Consider the following 19,921-nt stretch of genomic DNA (forward strand, 5'->3'; position numbering starts at 1 on the left):
GAAAAGACACCATGGCCAAAGCTCCACCACCCTCGCCATGGTACAAACTTCGAATGGGGAAGAACTGCCACCTCGCATGCTTGGATGCCGTGGGTAGATCTTCAAGATCAATTGCGCCCCGAGAAAGTCCAGCAAAAATTTGAAAGTGGAGTGTGTGAGGTGAGATGAGGGAAACTTCCAGCCCAACTTCCACGGCCAGAGACTTGGGTTTAAAATCCCGTAAACAACGTATCAAGTTCATCCACGTCGATTTGTTCTGGACTCATCAGAGTCCATGACGCATCTCCCATCTCGACATCATCCAGCTGAAGGGTCACGTTCATCTTAATCATGGCATTCTGATGATCTTGTCTTGCTGGAATCATCGGACTGCCGGAAACGTGTTTCTCTCCGGGTGCGTGCAGACCGGGATGAGATTGACCAAAGAGAGCTAGTCCGAGTTCTCGATCGCGTTTCTGACGTTGCTCGGGAGTTTCTTCTGACACTTCGACGGGTTGGACCCTTTCGTCCACTTCAACAGACGGTTGAACAATATGATTGTGTAGACTCATGCCACGCGCCCGTACAGCCGTGGCGGTCTCGGTAAAGCCTCGCTCGTCCGCCTCCAATGGTGGACTTGGTGCACGATTGGATCTTCGGCGAACATCGGATGTACCGTCTGGATTCAAGCTGCTTCTAGCACTGAAATACTCACCGGGCGTTGGGGGCTCCATCGGATCATCATGATCTAGCTCCGGGGAATACAGTTCCACTTCGGGGCTTGGAGACAAACGCACCCGCTCTCTGTGATCCAACTCCAACTCATCGTCAACCTGGCTGTGATCGGACACACTAGGGGTGAGGTTCTTGATTGAGATCAAAGGAGGTGGGAGGATGTCATCCGAGGATTCAGGCAAAGGCATCCGCGGTTGAGTAGTCAGGAAAAAGAAGACCTTCCTCGGATGAATCGGTATGAGTTCCTTGGCTAGCGGGCAAGGTGACAAGGCCGTCCACGGTCGCTTCAGGTAGAGACTGAGACGGGAGGAAAGCAAGGCCGCGGGATTGGCAGAACTGTTGAGAATGTTAGCAACAAGGGGGCCATAACTGATGCTTGGGAACATACTGCGCGATACTGACATTCGTCGAGGCCAGTATGGTGGCGAGGTCCTTGATGAGGTGTGGTCGATTGCCCGTCTTTTCCAATTGCTCAATCACCGCAATCACAATATCGTCGTGGATACCATCTGTGTCGACTTTTCGGATCGGCGGAGCAAATTTGGGAGAAGGGGGAGGAGTCTGTTCGGCTGCATCTCGTCGCACCGGGTGCGTGGATGTAGGGAGGTCAATTGCTGGCGATCCAGTCTTGGAACGTGGCGAGGAAACGGGTGAGAGAGGTTCGTCGGCCTCGTGAGAACGTTTCAACTTCTTCGCGGGAGGAGATTGAGCAGCATCTGGGGTTGGTGTAGCCTTGGGACCTGGGCGGTGAGCGCGAGAGGCGTTAGGCAGATGAATGCCGAGCGAGGGCAAGGAGAGGGATTTCCGACGAGTATTGTAAGGCATGGTGAAGAAGTGTCATGTGTCGCGGGCGGGAGAAAGGAGGTTCTCGTCGAATGGTCGTATAATGAAGGGGAAGGAGAAGAGTCGCAAATCGCCAAGGGGAGAGAGGAAAATGTCGTGTTCCACAGGCGCCGGAGTTGGAAGTATTGTGGTGTGTGTGTTGGATGGATGAATGATGATTCAGGCTGCTGCCAGGGAGGGCAAAGTGTGACTGATGGGCAAATGATCGGTGAGGGCGTGATTGGATAGGCGACAGTAGCCGGGAATGCGTGGGCTGTAATGCAAGGTGCCAGTGCCGCAGCGTGGAGCAATCACTATGCATCAAATTTCTGCAGCCAGGGTGCAGGGGGATCAACTTGACTGGTTGAGCTTTCGCCTCCTTGCGTCCAAGATCTCGGGCCTACCACTTGACTGGCGAGCTTGATCAAACGGCGGTAAGCAGACTGCTCACCAGCAGGGAATGGAGAGGTTGACGGTTGCTGTTTGACGACGCAGGCGCAGGCGCAGGCAGAAAAAGATTGAGAGAGAGCAAATGCGCAGCGATGAGAGCTTAAGGGGAACCAAGTTCAGGGTCGAATTATTTCCTCACTGGTCGTGTGAGGTATTTTTGGAGACTCAGGAAGCGGCCAAAGGGGGGGTCTGGGACAGGTATTCTTTCTGAGTTGATGAAAGATACAAACTTATCGAGGAGGCACAAGTATCCGACGAGTGAAAAGGAAAAATGAATCCTAGCGGGTTGCAGTTGGGAATGATGGAGGGAGAAGGGAGAAGGTTCCCTGTTGCTGGAAGGCTAGCGCATCGAGCTGTTGTGGCGGATGGCGTTAAGAGACTCTTAGGAAGAGATCCGGAGAATCAGTCGCAAAGCCACGCACTAGGGAGCCAGTTAGCAGCTTCAGCGGTAAGGTCTTACGTTTGGGCATCTCTTGCTAGGCCACTGTTGGAAAGGCTCAACGCCTAAACCCTCTTGATTGAGCCTAACGTGCGCACGGAGACCCTCGCCAACATTTTTTTTTTTTTTTTTTTTTTTTTTTTCCCGGTAACACCAACCCGGCTCCATTCTTTGTCCAGTCTCAGTTCGTCTCTATCAAACATCTGCTCGTTATATCCGATTTAGCTTGGGAGATTCATTAGGTCAGGGATCACCGGCCCAACAACAACAGTGCCTTCGATCTCATTTTCCCTCCCTGAACAGTTCCTCCGACGGCGAAACAGAAGGAGAAGGAATAATTACAAGTCACAGCAGCGTGCCGCCATGCGTGGTGTGACGGGTAGTATCTATTTGCGCAAGAGGATGTGACACAATCCCTGGGATCCATGCTGTCCAACCGAACGGGGCCAGGAACTCCTGTTATAAAAGCCAGTCGATGTCCAGTCTTCACAAGGCGAGATATCGGGATCGGAAATGTGCACAAGGTTTCCTTTCTCAACCATTGCTGTTCTTGGAGATAAATGATGCCTAGGAAGTTTCGTAACCCTGGGATCATGATTGGCTGGGAGCTGATCGAGTCAGTCTATCATACGTAATCGACGGCGACCATCCACCAGTGGAAAAAGAGCCAAGTATCATTAATCCCGCCGAGTAAGCGCTTGTTGGAGAAAGTTCCTGTCGACACACTGGCCACCAGAGTTGGAAGGACCATCTGGAACAACAATGGCCGCAGTGCGAGAGAATTTTAGAGTGGATCAATGTGGATGCAGACTCCAGGGGGTGGCTCGTAGCTGTACCACCGCTTCCAGCCAAAACTGCCGCCAGCGGCACCTTTATCCCAATCACGACCCTTGTCTTTCTTCCCCACCACCAAAGGAACCCAAAAAGTTTTTTCATAGCTACGTCCCAGATCTGGTTGGAACCGCGTTTCCTCGTCCCGTTCTAGCGGGTGAGCGTCGCCGCGTCAGAGGTGGCCAGAGGTGAGCCAGCGGCTGGACCTGATTGGCCTATGTAATGGGGGATCAACTTTTGCCCAACTGCGGTTTGCATCACATGCACATCGAGAATCGAGAACCCCCCTTTGAAAGGATCATCATTATTGAGATTCCTCGCCCTTCCTGTTATGACTTTCGGGATCCTCGTGACTGGGATGTGCGACGTGCGTACAGCACCACGAATTCTCTTCTTGACATACACTTCTCTCAAGGAACCTTCCCTCATCCCGTGGTCATACGCATAATACCATCCTACCATCCCATAATACGGTTTTACACATTTCAAAATAGCTTAAGTTCCGTAGAACAGGTTGAGTGTGGACAAGGGGTAACGGTCAGTCGGATGCTGAAGAGAGGATCATTTATACCACCGCTGGCGAGCAGATATCTCATCGAAAACGGCCAAAGAGGCCTGCCTCGCTCCGACAATCGAAGTCGTGATGGTTGGTGGTGAGCTCGCGTTGCTTCTGACGGCTACAATGGTCACTCACGCGCAAGTCAATACCATCTCCGTTGCCATTTCGTGGATCTCGAATCTGGGAAAGTTGAGAAGACACCCTCTAGCTGCTCCGAGGACTTGGTTGCCTCCTGTGTTGGGATTGGCCTGACTCGACAAGGTCAAGCGAAGAGCAGAGCCTATCGAGAAAGCCTAGGAGTGTGGTGAAGAGAGCAGGAATCTGATGAGTGGACGATGTGACTAATTTCCCTCGTCGAAGCCGGCCGCTTTGCGTGGAGGCAGTGCAGCATAGGCACTTCGGTGGTGGTGTCTGCCTCGTGGACCGATGAATTGCATCTAGTGGAAGAGGAGGGAGAATTGGGGAGGAGAAGCAGTAGCAGCGGCAGGAGGATACCCTGATGGTATGTTCGAATGATTTCGGGTTGCGCTCCAAGAACCTCGTCCCCGAATGCGGAAACTCAAAGTCAATTCCTCGTCGAGGATCAGATACAGCATTGCCACGGAGGCGGCCGGGTTGGGTCGTACCACACGCCTCCGAGCTGCGGCGCCTACAAGAAAATCAGAAACAGGGCTCTTGCTTCACAGGTCCTGATGATGACAGACGAGGACCCACAACCCTTTTATTCGCTCACTATCACTGACGTGGACAACATCCTAGACCGCGTGACGGTGACGTGCTCATTCTCTTCTTCCACATTTAGAACATCTATGGGACTTGTCCATGGAGACGCCATCGACAGGCTTATGGGGCCTTTTCGACGACTACAAAGCGTGGTAATCCGTCTTCCCTTCAAGGATTTCCATCAGCAGAGGTTATCGACCGCGTTCATTCTTCGACAATTTCATGTCTTGATGCTCCATCTCCTCAAAGTTCGTATGTCACACACAGATGCCATCGAGCTCCTCAACTGCGATACAATTCGTGAGATACCTCATTCTCCTGTGCCAGATGCGGGGACACAGGTCAAAGGGGCGATCACGACCTTGATCCTGCCTCGAGGAGGCACGATGATCGGTCTCTAGCCTTTTCCAAAAAGTTCGCAGCCTCCAGCACTGCTGTCATCCGGTGGGCATCAAAGAGGTCCGTGTCGAACGAAAGTACGAGGCGGGAAGGGTTGGTGGTGAAAGAATGCGGCGAGCCATACCTATCACGTCAAAGCTGAAGAAGGACCGTATTCCCGGCCTAGGCGACTCGGCGGATTTAATGGTGGCAGGTGGCCGTTACGACGCGAAAGGAGTATGAATGCAGGGAGACGAGACCATTTTGTGGATGACTTTCTACCTGGCCAACAAAGACGCCGTATGGTGTTCTGAGGTCACAACCGGTCTTTCGGGTTGTGGACAGCGTCACATGACCGTGCTTGTCTGCCTGCGACCTGCGTATTTTGAACAAAGATGACTAACTTCAGACAGGCACCGACATCCCTTCCCCAACTGATTTGTTTACCAACCCCTGCTCGTCGAAGCGGTCGGGCCGGGATTTGGTTGACCGTCCAACAAGAGAATCTTGACACGGTGCTTCCCTCGAATCGTCACGATCCATGGAGATCAGGACGTTGAGGGATGCTCTCGAGTTTACCGAGTATCGGCGACTGGCTCACCCTAGGATCCTATCCCAAGCCGTCCAAAGTGTATGAAGCTCTCAAGCGTCTAGGTTCTCACATCGGCCTATTGTGCGACATTGTTTCAACCTAACCACTCTATGGAAGAGATGAAATTGGGATTATTGGATACGAGAAAGAAAATGGCAGGAAAGCAGCGACGTGGAGAGGAGATACATGTTTGAGCGGACGAAAGCCAAGGGCAGAGGCTTCACAATGAGATGGCGACAAATACTGCCGAACTCATGCCATCTGAAGGAGGAGCCTTCCGACAAGTGGGCGCACTATTGTGAACACGAAGACTGGAAAGGCCGAGATGAAGATTGGCAGTTTCATCATCTCTTTAATAGAGATTAGTCAAACGGAGGTAAACAAATCCGGATTGTGTGCGAATTCCGATGCCTTGAGTGGTCAAATCGGTCACACCCACTGAGTTTACTCAGACCACCCCCGCTGCAGCCGTCATACATCCTCCCTTTCCGATCCTCCGAAAAGTCGTTCCCGATTGGCTGGCGGACAATCTTACCTCGCTCTGGAGAAGCCAGGACTAATGTATTAACTCGTACAGTCGATAGGATATTGGCCTTTGCAGCAGTTACGGCTAGGAGAGGTCTACCACTGCTTGACAAATGATGCATGATTCATTTTTCGGCCCCACCCCGAACACTCTTGCCGGGCCATCGAATCCGTGACGGATTCGTGGTCTGAGCAAACGCCTTCTCGAACGAGAATATAAATTCGATCACAGCGGAAAACAAAATGATATTGCCTTTCTGTCATTCTCAAGCCGAGCAAGACTAGACCAAAGTCAACACCCCTTTTTTGCTACAATCATGACCAAAGGTCACTTCCGAGACCACCTACCCGACTTGAGCCTCCCAAGGTTCACCACCATGGCGAAGCAGAATGCTCATGAGTATGCCCAAAATTTCAAAGAATCCGGTCAACCGCCATGGTTATTTGCACTTTACCAATTCTGGCTCGAGCTTGCCAAAGAGCCGTTGAAAGGAGTCACAGAAAACGGTTCGTCCGAACCCATGATGGAATGCTTTGTGACATTAATTTGACCCTCAGGATCCATTCGACCTGATCTCTATCGGTTAGAGGAGGAAGGGGTACCCATCGATGATATCGTAGGGGCTGCTACAACCTTACTCGATCATCTCTCGGACCAAAATCGAAGGGTAGTCTCCTATCACATTGATGCGCCAGAATGGCGCACGTGGTCAAACCCGGAATTTTTGCTGAGCCACAAGGGCCTACGGCTGGATGAGGTCACTCCACAAATCAGGGATGACATCCTGCTCATCTTACGGCAAACTTTGTCGCCTGAAGGTCAATCCCCTGCAACCTGCCGCCCTACCACAGCTTTCATAGACTGACAAAAGGCCCGGTGATAGGATATGCCAAAGCACTGGGTGCGATGAGGATCAATCACTTTCTGGGTGAACTTGTCGGTGCACCAGGAGTGATGAACGAATATTCATACAACTTTGCCTTCTTCGGCACTCCCTCCTCCGTGTTGCCTTGGGGGTATACCTTCTACGGTCACCACCTTTGCCTCAACATTTTCTTGTATCGGAGTCAAATCGTTATCGCCCCGTGGTTTACCGGAGCCGAACCCAATTATATCGACCAAGGTCCGTATCAGGGCACGCGAATCCTGCAGGATGAGGAGCGTCTGGGTTTGCAACTTATGCAAAGTCTGCCGAAGCCCTTACAAGCAAAAGCCCAGACATATAAACAATTGAGGGACCCCCGGATGCCACATGGCCGGTGGAATCATGATGATCAACGCCACCTCTGTGGAGCCTATCGTGACAATCGCGTGGTGCCCTACGAGGGTATCCTCGTCTCCGAGATGGACCCTGGTCAAGTCTCTCTCGTGCTCGCCATCTTGGAACAATATCTCTTGTACTTGCCCGAGAAGTCACGGCAAATACGGCTCAATGATGTCAAGAATTTCCTCTCTGAGACGTACTTTTCGTGGATAGGCGGCTTTACTGACACGGATCCCTTTTATTATCGCATCCAAAGTCCCGTCATCCTCGTCGAGTTTGATCACCATTCAGGCGTGTTCCTGGACAACAGGGAACCCGCCAAGTTCCACATTCATACGTTGCTTCGAATGCCGAATGCAGGGGACTATGGACACGCTCTTCGAAAACTAATCCCAGGCATGCGGCAGGAGTGGGTCTGGTCAGATGATTTGACGACCTCTTCATGATAATGGAGCCAGAAGAGCACGGTGACCATATCGAATCTATATATGTGTGTATTTACAATGCATGTGGTCAAACTCAAGAGTTGCTCAGTGCCGTGTTGTTCTTCGCAACATCCCGCCCGCGATACCCGTACGGGAGTGACGACGGTAGCCCAAACAGCATTAAGCGTTCTCAAAATATGGGAATTCAACTCATGAAGTACGCCAGGAGTGAACGTTCTCCGGCAAGGGAAGGTAAGTCATTCCAGATTCTAATTTGAGAGAGATACCACAAGGGTCTGCTGGAACCTATCCCTCTACTTGGATTATACACGAACGGTATGTATTGTAGCTAGGATAGAACGGCCACCTTTATCATCGGCCATTATCATCATCGGCGTTCAGTAGAACGTATGGAAATTCACATAGGATATACGAATAAAGATATTGCACGGCACTGATAAGTGGATATCCTCATTCGTCAAAGGAACCAAGGTCTCAAATGGACCGAATACCTACTTTATTCAGTCATATCTGTTGACCCTGGCATCATGTCCGTCTTCTCTAGTGCCCTCATCCGTCTTCTGCATCTGACAATCAACGAGCTCTCTAGATCACTGATCCCCACACTCACAAGAGACGGCACATCGTTCCTCTGACTTGGCAGAGCTCCTCGTTGTGGACATTGTCGTTGAATGGCGTTGGTTTTGGCCGCCTTCTCCACGTCTTCAGGTAGACGACCGGCATCGCCTCCCTCATCGTCATCGTGGACAAGCTCAAACTCAAAATCACTCAGCAACGAACTCGTCAGCTTGTAAATATTGGTCGTGGCGATGGTCTTGCCGAGGCACTGGCGACCGCCGAGGCCAAAGTGCATCAGGAGTCGGGAGCGAGCATTAGTGGCCGGTTCGTCCCAACGTGCAGGGCGGAAGATGTTGTGGTCTGGACCCCAGACTGCCGGGTTGTGGTGAAAGGCGTGGTTGCAGATGGCGATTGAGGTCTGTGAGGGGATTCCAGAGTTAGAGAGAGAAAGAGGGAGGGACATTGAGGGACATACCCCTGGCGTTATGTGTTCGCCGTCGATGACGACGCCTTCATCTGCTGTAACACGACGAGCAAGAGGCATGGTGAAAACCGGGTTGATGCGAAAGTTCTCCTTGATGCAATTGCGGAGATATGGAAGAGAAGCTTCGAGAAGTGAAATCGAATGTGACGTCTGATCGGGAGCTAAGGGAGGAAGGTTGTGATCTAGTTCCGAGACGAGTTTCGCGAGCACCTCGGGGTTATGAAGGAGGTGGTAGAAAAGCAGGGTTGTAGTCGCCGAGGTGGTGTGTGTACCTGCGATTCTGCACCACAGATTCGTGTCAGTGGAGAGGACAAAGAATAAAAATTAAAAAAAAAAAAGCTCCAAAGAAGAAGAAAAGAAGAAAAGAAAGAAACCAGGAATATACGGTTGAGGTGAATGCCATATAGTGAGAAAGCCCGGTTGAGACTTGAGTACTTACATGAAGCCAAAGGCCTCAGTTTCGAGATCCGTCTTGGTCAGCCGTTCACCTGTTTCTGGATGTTTGGCTAGGATCAGGCTTGTGAGAATGTCTTTTCTTTGGACTCGGACGCTCGATTCGTCGTCCTTGAGGTCGGCGAGGTCATCCAGTCTTCTCCTGACACATTGTGACGCTAGATCCGCACAGGCCTTTCGACCCCTGAATAGATCCTTCAGAGGCTTGTATGGAACAAGGGGCAGCCATTTCTTCAACCTTGGAAGCATCGCCGGCCACGCTCCAGTCACTGCCGCCAGCAGACTATGCTCCTTCACCGGAGGAACAAGCGACTCGTCATCGGTGACCTGGATGCCGAAACTCTGGCTGAAGGCGAGCTCTCCCAGAGTGTCGATGACATAGTAATGAAATGCCTTCTTCAAGTCGAACGCTTGACCGGTAGAGGCGTAGTGGTCCAGCTTTTGTTTCAGAATGCCAATGTTGATGTTCAAATACTCTTCCATCTCTTTTACGTAGGTAATCGAGAAAGAGTGAGACATGTGTCGACGTCGTAATGAGTGTTCCTTGAGAGGCCCATATCTGTCAGCATACGCCGTGCTCGTCTGCCGAAATAAAACAGGAAATCAACGACCGCGGAAGGAAGGACACTGACGGCTTCATCTCGCATGCCAAAGACGTTTGGATGCGTGGCCCCATAGGCGTCGTAGAACTCCGTTTTGGGCATATGCCTCCCACCCTTCTGATAGATCAGCGGCACGGCGCTTTCGCATGTCGTGCTCAGTTTGTCGGGTCCGTATCGAACAAATGGCCCATATTTTTCATGGAGGACTGTCAGGTGGTATGGCTGCTTCAAGGTGATGAATTGATATGCCTGCCATAAATCGGTCACGGATGCCAGGAAAGGTCCAGGGTACTTGGCCAGGGGATGGAAATATCGTTGATAGATCACATAGAATAGGAAGAGTATGAGAGATGTGGAAAATGATACCAATATAGGGTGATCCAGAAGAATAGTAACTACCACCATCGTTTCGTCGTGTATCGTCTCCTGAGCAACTCAGCGCACCAGGAATGGAGGTGCCCCCTCGACACTCATATAAATGCGCATTTGAGAATGGTAGATATTCCCCATTTGAAGGGCCCTTCTCCAATTAACGAGTTGAGCATTTCGTCAAAAGAGGATTGTCAGGGACTGGACGAGGTCGTATTCCAGCGAATCGGATGGTACGTACCCGGCCATTCCGCCGGGTAATATTTCGGATAGAAAATGAAAAGAGCTGCCCACGAACATCCATGATCTCGGTCATTCGGCCTCTCGGTGATATTTTCGATTGCACTGGTAGCGGTGGCATCCAGATCTGTGGCCGATCTTGAATCAATGTGTTCGGCAGGAGAAAGATCCACCCCCAGAATCTCTCCACAGCATCCCCGTCTCTACGGTATGGAGGGCTGGGCAGTCCATGTCGAGTGCCTCACTAGCGACTCCGGACCTTCCTCGGGAGGGTTGTTGGGCAGCTAACAGGCTTGGAGCATTTCTCTCCGGGACCTTATAAACCCTCTTATCCGCCATTCCTGCCGCCGAGGGCCGTCCTTCAGTCTGAACGTCTCAACGTGCGTTGTATCGACACTCTATCCGGTCAGTCCACCATATGGCCAATACCATCGAAACATTGAACGCATTGGATACAGTGGACCCGGCATTAAGTTACTCAAATGTTCCGGTCCCGTCCTACCCGGTCCCTGTTCCTTCCACGGCTGCGCGGTCCAAAGTGGTCAAGCGCAGCCGAATTTCACTTGCCTGCACGTCCTGCAGAAATCGGAAGTCAAAGGTACGCTTCACCAGTAGCCTTCCTGGTTCGTCCGGTGCAACAATCAAGGGAATCTAAATAGGGTGATCGTGTGAATTCAGTGTGACGGCCAGCGGCCGAGATGTCTCTCCTGTATCCAACTTCACCTGCCCTGTGAATACCAGCAACCGCCTCAGCCAAGTAACAGAAACCCACGCTGTCAGAGGTAAGCCCACAATGGCCCGCCGCCCGACGAAGTGACTCGACTTACTTTCTGTACAGCAAGGTTCAGCTGCTTGCAAAGGTCAAGGAACTCGAGTCCAGATTGAACTCGACGCCGGCAGACTCACCTTCGAGATCCTCTCCTGGGAATGTGTCGGCTTCGGCGCCGGATGGTGATGACCATCCCACCACATCACCGCTAATTTCAGATCTTCCCGCCCCGGATTCCACGCGGCCGAGGACATCTGCGACGATCGACCTCCATGAAGAAACCACGGTTGATGTCCTTGCCACAGTGGCATTCAATCAGGAATCAGAATCCAATATTGGACACTTTGGTGAGGCGTGCACCGGTATTCTCCAATCATCCGTCACTGACGAGATGCCCCCCATGATCAGGCCCTTCCTCCAACCACGTGCTCTTCCGTTCGACATCTGATGCTTTTGCTCGCATCGTCAGCCTTGCTTCGTCCAATCGACCAACCTTGAAGGCCACCAGATCTTCCGAGAGGCAGCGACAGGAGGGGTCGTCGCAACAGTCTGGACGGCAAACCCATCCGAGGGATATCGATGTCACAGCCTTGCCACGCGACCCCGAAGCATCGGCCTTCATCGACCACTTCTTCGCCTCAGTCGGAGCATTTTTACCCTTTGTCAGCAAATCGGCCCTGGTCGCCGACTACCATCGCTTGCGAGATGAAAAGGCCCCGCCACGGTTGGGGGCCCGACGCGCTCTGTTGAATAGTGTCTTTGCCCTGGCATCAGCATCACTGGGTGAAGAAGATTCCAGTGTCTTCAATGGTCGTGCTCTTGCTTCCTTGAATGAGCGACAACTTCGAGGGACCAGTGTCGAATTAGGTTCGTCCAGCGCCACCTCCCCCATTGCCGGTGCATTGGACCGGGTTTAATATGAGATTTTAGTCCAGGCCTTGCTGTTGATCGCCACGTATCAGCAGAATCATCAGTTATCGATCACCAGTTGGACATATCACGCCCTCGCGGTGAAGGCGGCCTTTCAACTGGGATTGCATTCCCCACTGGGATACAAAGAGTACGGGCTGCAGGAAAGCGAGATGAGAAAGAGGTTGTGGTACAGTTTGATCCATCAGGACCGGTACGCCGCTGAGCTCCAGCTGAAGCCCAGATTTCTACTGACCGAGCAGGGTGCTTGGGATGTGTTTGGGGCGCCCTTGTCTGATCTCCCCGCAATATATTCGCACCCAGAAGCCTCTGGATCCCCAATCCGTCTACCGAAGCATGCCGGTGGTGGCCCCAAACTATGTCGATAGTATCATCTATCATAACCGCCAAACGTACGGAATGCGACAACACCCATCAAGAAGAACGATGTTGTGCTGATGGCGTCGGCAGTTCATTATATGAGATCGTGGGCTCCATCCTCCATCACCTGTACAATGACAACGTTGAGTCCGACGAGCCCACACGAATCCAAGATATCATCGCCCAAAGACTTTCACTCCAATGGGAGTTGGATGGATGGCGCCAACATGCCGATCCCTCGTGTCAAGTCATCTCCGGCTCCGAGTTGGACTGGGGGTCGCCTTCATTTCCCAGCGATAATTTTCGATTTCGGCTCGTTCTTTCTGCTCATTACTATCGTGCTGTGATGCTCATCAACGCTCCAGTCATCATTCACGTCCTGAGCGAGACGGTCCACACTCAAAGACCGAAGCAGGACTCTGATCTCGTCTCAGAGCATGTTGTGGTCATCGTCAGACATGACTTCAAGGTGGTTCGAGAGCTTCATCAGATCATCCAAACCATGAGCACGTATGATGAAAGGTTTCTCGACCAGAGTAATGCTTGGTGGTTGTGCAACTACACCAGTCAGTATCCCAAGGACCTCGAGACTCAAACTCTAGCTTTTTTGAGTGCTGATATGTATATGTATCTCGTAGTACTGACCGTCAACATGCATTTCTTTGGTATCCTCCTCCTCTGTCACCTCGACAACACCCTCTGGTCGTCGGCCGGGATCTCCAGGGCCGAGGTCCGCCAGTGTCTCAACCAAGGAATCACCACCATGAAGTCGATCCAACGGACCAGCTTGATGGCTCGCAAAGCCCGACATTGTCTTGTGGGATTTCTGGAGGTATTCGATTCTCTCGGTAAGTGGAGACCATGACTGATGGACCACGGAAGGACTGACAAGTGAACCCCCTCGATCTAGTCCCGGAACAGGAAACTACTCCGGCCAGCCTCGCCAATCAATCCGCCACTGAGGACATATTATCCTCGGCAGGGCCGACAGTGGGGCTTGAGACCAACAATTTCTCTCAGTGCGTCACTCAAGCGGCCAACAACTTCCTTTGGCAATACAGTCAAAGCAACTTTCTCGGCGACCATCTCGCTTTGTTTGGCGAGGATATAACATAATCATGGTGAGAACGTTAGTTTGGGGGAATGCATCACGGGACAGTTCACAAGCACCAAACCTGAGCTTTTTTAGGTCTACGAAGGACGGGCGTGTGGGAAACCATCACCGGCGCGGCCACGTCTAAAGTTCTATGTCACCGATAATACCCTGCCTCGGTCCACCGTATCATGCAAACTCGACATGGTTTCTCAGCGTGCCAATCTTGGAAATTTCCACTTCCATCACCGTGCCAGGCACGAGGTACTTTGGTGGGTTGAAGCTGGCTCCGACTCCTATTCCCGTGTTCCAGATGGTCAGCCCATGTCACCCATACAAATTAAGGATTCTGGGGTTCTCACTCACCTCCTGGGGTACCGGTCATGATCACGCTTCCCTTCTGTAGAGTCGTGCCGGAGCTCAAATACGAGATCAAATACGCGCAGTTGAACAACATGTCGTCGACCAGTGTATCTTGCCTCAGTTCTCCATCGACGATGGTTCTCAAGTGCAGATCCTTTGGGTCCCCGATCAAAGGCGTGGATACCAGGCAGGGACCAAGGGGGGCGTAACCATCGAAACCCTTGGAAAAACCCCACTGGGGGATCTTGCCGGCGAACTGGGGATCCCGTTGATGCTTTCTGGAGGAAATGTCATTGCCACAGGTGAAGGCGGCGACGTATTCGAGTGCGGACTCGACGGGGACGTCCTTGGCATCTTTTCCCATGACCACACACTAGATCGCGCACACCATGTTAATAGATTGACCCGGGGGGCGGCCACGAGGGGTGCGGATGAGGTGGGCCTACCAATTCTCCCTCATAGTCGGCTTGATCATCTTGACAGATGGGGGGAACAATGACCGCCGCATCGTGGTCATTCACCGTCGTATTAGGCTTGAAGAAGATCGATGGGAAAGGTGGCGGCTCACGTCCAGGGACCTCCCGGACTATATTCGTTCTCGCGTTAAGTCATGATTGAAAGACGGAGAACTCATCCAAGAGTGTTAATAACATACTGTGCTTGAGGTAGTTCAATCCGATACATCTCAGGATAGGTACGTCGCCGGGAGTAAGCGGCCCCAGCAACTTCTTAACCGTCACCACTTGGTCGCTCACGTAAGTGGACCCAGACTCATCGTAGAGATCATCTCCCTCGATCACCTTTGCTTTGAGGGCATCCCGTTCGGTCGTTTTGCCGAGATCGAAGTCCGGGCTGGGAAGAATGGGCTCCCCGCGTAGGACGCGACCGTCGGGGGCGATGAAGCGGATGACGCGAGTCCATGCGACCTTCATGGTGACTGATAATGATTGAATGTCGCGTGATGTCTTTTCTTGTAAGCTTCTTTTCGCGCAGTATTGCCGAGTTTTTCTACCTATACGACTAGCTAGAAAGATGCCGTGATGTTGAGGAATTTTCAAACAAAAATTCCTCCTGCCCCTCGTGGGGCATGCGGCGTTGCTTCATCCAATAGGATGCATGCTTCCCGCAATGGCCCCCTTTCGAGGTCTAGGATATACAGGAGATATTTTATGAAATGGTTGTTGTGATTTCTTCCCTTCCTCCGGAAATAAAAACTCCAGCTGATCATCGAGGAGCTCCTTCCCCCGTTATCAGCATCGATGGGGCTCCATATTTCAGACACCATGGGGAATGAAGGAGTGAAGAAGCTGAAAATATGCATCATTGGAGCAGGTAAGCGATGGCTGTCGCATTCTCGTCCGTGAGCATATTGCACGGGGCGTCGTAAAGCCATGAATGTCCATCTAACATTTTGAACCATCCTCCTGCAGGAATTGGAGGCCTCACAACTGCCTTGGCTCTCGCACAGTCTGGTTTTCAAGACATCCACATCTTCGAGATGGCATCTGATCTCGGTTTTGTGGGAGCAGGCATTCAACTCGCTCCCAACATGGCCCGTGTCCTTGACCGACTCGGTGTGTGGAAAGACATCGCAGAGGAAGCGGTTGCCTGCCGCGACACGTCCATACGAGGTAACCTGAGAATTTGCCCCTACGGCACGGGTCAAGACCTGACCAGGAGAGTCGACGACTCGGCAATTCCCGACCACTGACATCGATTTAGATGGCGCAACCGATCAAGAACTAGCCCATGTGCCACTCGAATATATCCAGAAGACCTATGGCTACGAACATATGGTCGGCCACCGGGCCTCCCTCGTTGGCGCTCTCTTCAAGGGCTGCCAACGTGAATCTGCCATCCGATTCCACTTCTCCACTCGCGTGCAGGAATTGACCTCGTTCTCGCCGAAGCCGAGCTTTACCGCCACACCACGCTCGGGCTCTCCCTATCGTGTCTCGGCAGATATTCTCCTCGCCGCAGACGGCGTCAAATCCCCGACCCGCGAAATCCTCCTCTCTACGCTGGGCGTGGAAGACAACGTTCAAGACACCGGACAGGCCGCGTACCGGATCATGTTGACACGGGAGCAAATGCAGCACGATCCCGAATTGCTGTCCTTGATCAACACGGATCGGGTCACCCGCTGGATTGGCGCTCAGCGCCATATCATCGCGTACCCGATTGCCAACAAGTCCATCTACAATTTGTCGACGACGCAACCGGACGTGAACTTTGCTGATGCGACGTCCGCTACGTATACTACCAAGGGTTCCAAGAAGTCGATGCTACAAGTCTTCGGCGACTTCTGCCCCATGATTCGCCGCATGCTTGACCTCGTCCCCGAGGGAGAGGTTTGTGAGTGGAAATTGCGGGTCCACGCGCCATTACCCACATGGGTCAAGGGGAGTGTAGCATTATTGGGAGATGCCTGCCATCCCACATTGCCTCATCTCGCTCAGGGGGCGGCTCAAGCAATCGAGGACGGCGCCGTGCTGGGTGTTTGTCTCTCCGCGTTGAAGAACACACAATCAGAAACCGTCAATGCGGCATTGAAATGCTACGAGGGAGTCAGAAAGCAGAGGGCGGAAACATTGGTCGAAATGGCAGCGGCATCTGGACGGGAGCTACACTTGGGAGAAGGAGCAGCCAAAGAGGAACGAGACCGTCAGTTTGCAAAACTCAAAGCTGCCGGTGGCATCGGCACCGTGCCCGACAAGTGGGCGGATCAAGATGTGCAGAGGCTGATATATGGATTTGATTGTATGACGGTGGCAGAGAGGACGTTAATAGAGCAACCAAACCCGATCTGTTAGAACCCTAAAACTGTAGAACTCCTGGCCGATCAAAATTTGGGCAATTCTGCAGGGCTATTGGGATTGTTGGCTATGTCCAGAACCGGCCTTTTTTCACGTCTACCACACCACATACAGCTTTACATTACTTGATCGAACCTGTTTCATTTCGTTCATGCCACCCTGACCTTTGGACACTGCATAGCGAATCATGAATTTCTCAGTATCAGCCTTGACCAAGTTTTCAGAAAACCTGTCGTTGGGAAGAACTTGGCACCTTTGCCGCCTCCCCCTTTCTATTTCGCTGCCTCACTGACATAACTCATGCATTGGCACAATGCTTGTATGACAATCTTACATCAGATACTCTCTCCAGGGTCATGAATAACCGGTCATTGATTAATTGCCGGTCAATATGATCTCGACCGGTTTGCTGTGATCATGTCGCGGGAAGTCCTTTATCCGTCGGAAAGACAGACTAACTGCTACCCGACCAATCTGAATGGTCCAGGTCTCCAGACGGGGTACCCCAGGATATCACCCCATATTAAATTGTTGGTGTCTGTATACAGGCATGCTCTTTTGCCCCGGCCCCTTTCCTGCAGATTTATTCAAATTGGTCGAAGAGCTCTTTGCGATCTTTCCCTAGTACCTTAAGACGCCGCCAAATCAAAGATCTGTGCAAATTTGTCTAAGAAATTTGAAGACATGTCGCTCATAAACGGCCAATCCGATGCGCCGCTGACGAAGTCCAATGGTAGCACGGCTACCTACATGGAAAACATTGAGAAAGGAAACAGTCTAGAAGGTCCAACTAACCGGTACGTGTCGAACCCTTTCCCATCTCCAAAGAGATCTCACATCCTGAAGCGGTGAGCCTTCTTAGGAATGACCGGCCCACCCCACAATTCGACAAGGCAGCAGAATCTCGGCTGCGTCGAAAGATTGACTGGCACATTGTTCCGACTGTCTCTATTCTCTATCTCTTCTGTGAGTGGTGGCCTCTCTCAACCCATGCATTGGGCGGCATTGGGACCAGAAAGCTAACATGGGGAAAAGGCTTCATTGATCGAACCAATATAGGTGAGATACCGTAGAATGTCCCCAAAGTCATCCAAGTCATCCAAACGCCCTATAACTTCCTCTCTCTCCCAGGAAATGCTCGTCTGGCGGGATTGGAGTCGGACCTTGGTCTCACAGGTTATGACTACAACACCGTCCTATCAATTTTCTATGTCTCCTACATCATCTTTGAAATCCCATCCAACATGGCTTGCAAGTGGATTGGCCCCGGCTGGTATCTTCCGGCGATCTCGCTTGGATTTGGTATCACCACGGTGGGCTTCGCATTCGTTCGGAACATTCGCGCCGCATGTGGGGTGCGCTTTCTTCTCGGCGCACTCGAGGCTGGAGTGCTTCCTGGCGTGGCTTACTATATGTCACGATGGTAGTAAGTAGATTTTCCTGGAGAACAGGCCCCCCCCCAAAACCCAAAATCTTTTTTTTTTTTTCTCTTTTCGTATGATACCTCTTTGCCAACCTTACTTTATCTTAAAGTCGAAGAAGTGAACTCGTCTTTCGACTGTCTCTCTACATTGTCATGGGCCCAGTGGCTGGCGCTTTTGGTGGTCTCTTAGCTTCAGCAATTCTCAGCCTCGATCATTTTGGCAGTGTCAAGAGCTGGCAGATGATCTTTGCGATTGAAGGTACGTCCAATTCTACGATCACGCGATCATTCCGAACTGGGGTACATGAAAATTGACATGCAAATGTATCATATTCTTCTAGGAATCATTACTATCGGCCTGGCTCTCATTGCTTTCGTGACCTTGACCGATCGCCCTGAAACTGCGAGATGGCTTCGTGCGCATGAGAAGGAGCTGGCCATTCAGCGGGTGATGTCCGAGCGTGTTGCGACAACGGAACTTCTTGACCAGCTCGACCTCCCCAAGACTCTTCGTGGAATCTTCAACCCCGTCACACTCGCGACGTCCATGATTCTCCTCCTGATCAACATCACTGTCCAAGGTCTCGCATTTTTTCTCCCCACTATCGTTCGCACCATCTACCCCAGCAGAACGGTGGTGGCCCAACAACTGCTCACAGTCCCTCCTTACACATTCGGCGCGGTGACTATCCTCATGATTTGTCGTCTCAGTTGGAAGTATGACCGACGAAACTGCTTCATGACCCTCGGCTCGGTCATTGTGGTGCCGGGGTATATCATTTTCTTAGCCTCCACCAATAGCACGGCTCGATACATCGCCACGTTCTTCGTCGCTGCCGGCTCCTTTTCATTCGGAGCACTTACTCAAGCGCAGAGTTCGGCGAATGTCGTTTCCGACACTGCCAGGTCCGCCGCCATCGGGACGACGGTCATGTTTGGAAACGTGGGCGGGCTCATTTCGACCTGGTCATTCTTGCCGTCCGATGGACCCAACTACCCAATTGGCAACGGCCTCAATTTGGCGGCGAACTCAACCATCTTGATTGGAACACTAGTGCTCGGCTGGTGGATGAGAACCGATAACAAGAAACGTGAGCAAAGGAGCGTGGCGGCTCACGAGGCTCTCAGAGAAGCCAGTGAGAAGCACATCCACGACCTCGATTGGAAACATCCAGATTTCAGATGGAAGGCCTAAGAGCTGCTGCACATTCGTGTTATTGTAGATCTTCCACTGCTGCATTCGCACCGCCATACCAGAAGCTTGAGTGATGATCTCCCGATGCAGGCTATACTTCCCGGATGCACATAGACAGCGCTCCTGTCCCCTGTCAGTTCTCGCATGTCAGATCGAAATATCATTGAGAAGTCAAGCGGCCAGAGCAGGGCCTAGATGCGACTTCGCGATGCCAAAGCATTGGAGATCAGTCTTGAAAACATTGTCAGAATAGTGAATTCTTGTACACGGTTCGCGAATGCCGCCAATGTCTCACGCGATGCTGTCTTTCAGTCTACAGGTTTCTTGCTATGGCCCAAGCCATCGCCAGCATTCCTCAAATTCCACGTAGAACATAGGTTTCGTATAAAACGCTGGTAGTGCCCTAAAAGATAATGAGGCAGACGGAGAAATTCCCATGAGAATTCTCTGTGATATAATCTTCTCATGGAGATTGCATCCACCATTAGTGGTTCTAGATATGGAGCTCTCGGTAGTCCACAA

The 19,921-nt window shown here is 51.8% G+C and overlaps 7 protein-coding genes across 7 annotated transcripts; 4 read left to right on the forward strand and 3 right to left on the reverse strand.

The window, feature by feature from the left end:
- Window positions 1–209: 209 nt before the first annotated feature.
- Z518_06708 (uncharacterized protein) lies at window positions 210–1,539 on the reverse strand (the record flags this gene model as incomplete). The annotated part of the gene is made up of 2 exons (XM_013414839.1): window positions 210–1,050; window positions 1,103–1,539. The coding sequence occupies 2 exons, from the start codon at window positions 1,537–1,539 to the stop codon at window positions 210–212; spliced, it is 1,278 nt and encodes a 425-aa protein (XP_013270293.1).
- A 4,811-nt stretch (window positions 1,540–6,350) lies between these two features.
- Window positions 6,351–7,744, forward strand: Z518_06709 (uncharacterized protein; the record flags this gene model as incomplete). Its single annotated transcript, XM_013414840.1, has 3 exons — window positions 6,351–6,540; window positions 6,592–6,852; window positions 6,918–7,744. The coding sequence occupies 3 exons, from the start codon at window positions 6,351–6,353 to the stop codon at window positions 7,742–7,744; spliced, it is 1,278 nt and encodes a 425-aa protein (XP_013270294.1).
- A 496-nt stretch (window positions 7,745–8,240) lies between these two features.
- Window positions 8,241–10,246, reverse strand: Z518_06710 (uncharacterized protein; the record flags this gene model as incomplete). Its single annotated transcript, XM_013414841.1, has 4 exons — window positions 8,241–8,720; window positions 8,778–9,066; window positions 9,226–9,782; window positions 9,872–10,246. 4 exons carry the CDS (start codon window positions 10,244–10,246, stop codon window positions 8,241–8,243), a joined length of 1,701 nt encoding a protein of 566 aa, XP_013270295.1.
- Window positions 10,247–10,868: 622 nt separating this feature from the next.
- Z518_06711 (uncharacterized protein) lies at window positions 10,869–13,625 on the forward strand (the record flags this gene model as incomplete). Its single annotated transcript, XM_013414842.1, has 8 exons — window positions 10,869–11,048; window positions 11,129–11,232; window positions 11,289–11,566; window positions 11,628–12,086; window positions 12,150–12,342; window positions 12,392–12,541; window positions 12,600–13,357; window positions 13,420–13,625. The coding sequence occupies 8 exons, from the start codon at window positions 10,869–10,871 to the stop codon at window positions 13,623–13,625; spliced, it is 2,328 nt and encodes a 775-aa protein (XP_013270296.1).
- A 166-nt stretch (window positions 13,626–13,791) lies between these two features.
- Z518_06712 (uncharacterized protein) lies at window positions 13,792–14,897 on the reverse strand (the record flags this gene model as incomplete). Its single annotated transcript, XM_013414843.1, has 4 exons — window positions 13,792–13,898; window positions 13,969–14,338; window positions 14,412–14,551; window positions 14,621–14,897. 4 exons carry the CDS (start codon window positions 14,895–14,897, stop codon window positions 13,792–13,794), a joined length of 894 nt encoding a protein of 297 aa, XP_013270297.1.
- Window positions 14,898–15,248: 351 nt separating this feature from the next.
- Z518_06713 (uncharacterized protein) lies at window positions 15,249–16,778 on the forward strand (the record flags this gene model as incomplete). The annotated part of the gene is made up of 3 exons (XM_013414844.1): window positions 15,249–15,297; window positions 15,396–15,596; window positions 15,688–16,778. 3 exons carry the CDS (start codon window positions 15,249–15,251, stop codon window positions 16,776–16,778), a joined length of 1,341 nt encoding a protein of 446 aa, XP_013270298.1.
- A 687-nt stretch (window positions 16,779–17,465) lies between these two features.
- On the forward strand, window positions 17,466–19,399 carry Z518_06714 (uncharacterized protein; the record flags this gene model as incomplete). The annotated part of the gene is made up of 6 exons (XM_013414845.1): window positions 17,466–17,578; window positions 17,644–17,747; window positions 17,817–17,840; window positions 17,913–18,207; window positions 18,315–18,463; window positions 18,546–19,399. The coding sequence occupies 6 exons, from the start codon at window positions 17,466–17,468 to the stop codon at window positions 19,397–19,399; spliced, it is 1,539 nt and encodes a 512-aa protein (XP_013270299.1).
- Between the last annotated feature and the right edge of the window lie 522 nt (window positions 19,400–19,921).

The sequence above is a fragment of the Rhinocladiella mackenziei genome, assembly GCF_000835555.1.
Source record: "Rhinocladiella mackenziei CBS 650.93 unplaced genomic scaffold supercont1.5, whole genome shotgun sequence".
Taxonomy (NCBI): domain Eukaryota; kingdom Fungi; phylum Ascomycota; class Eurotiomycetes; order Chaetothyriales; family Herpotrichiellaceae; genus Rhinocladiella; species Rhinocladiella mackenziei.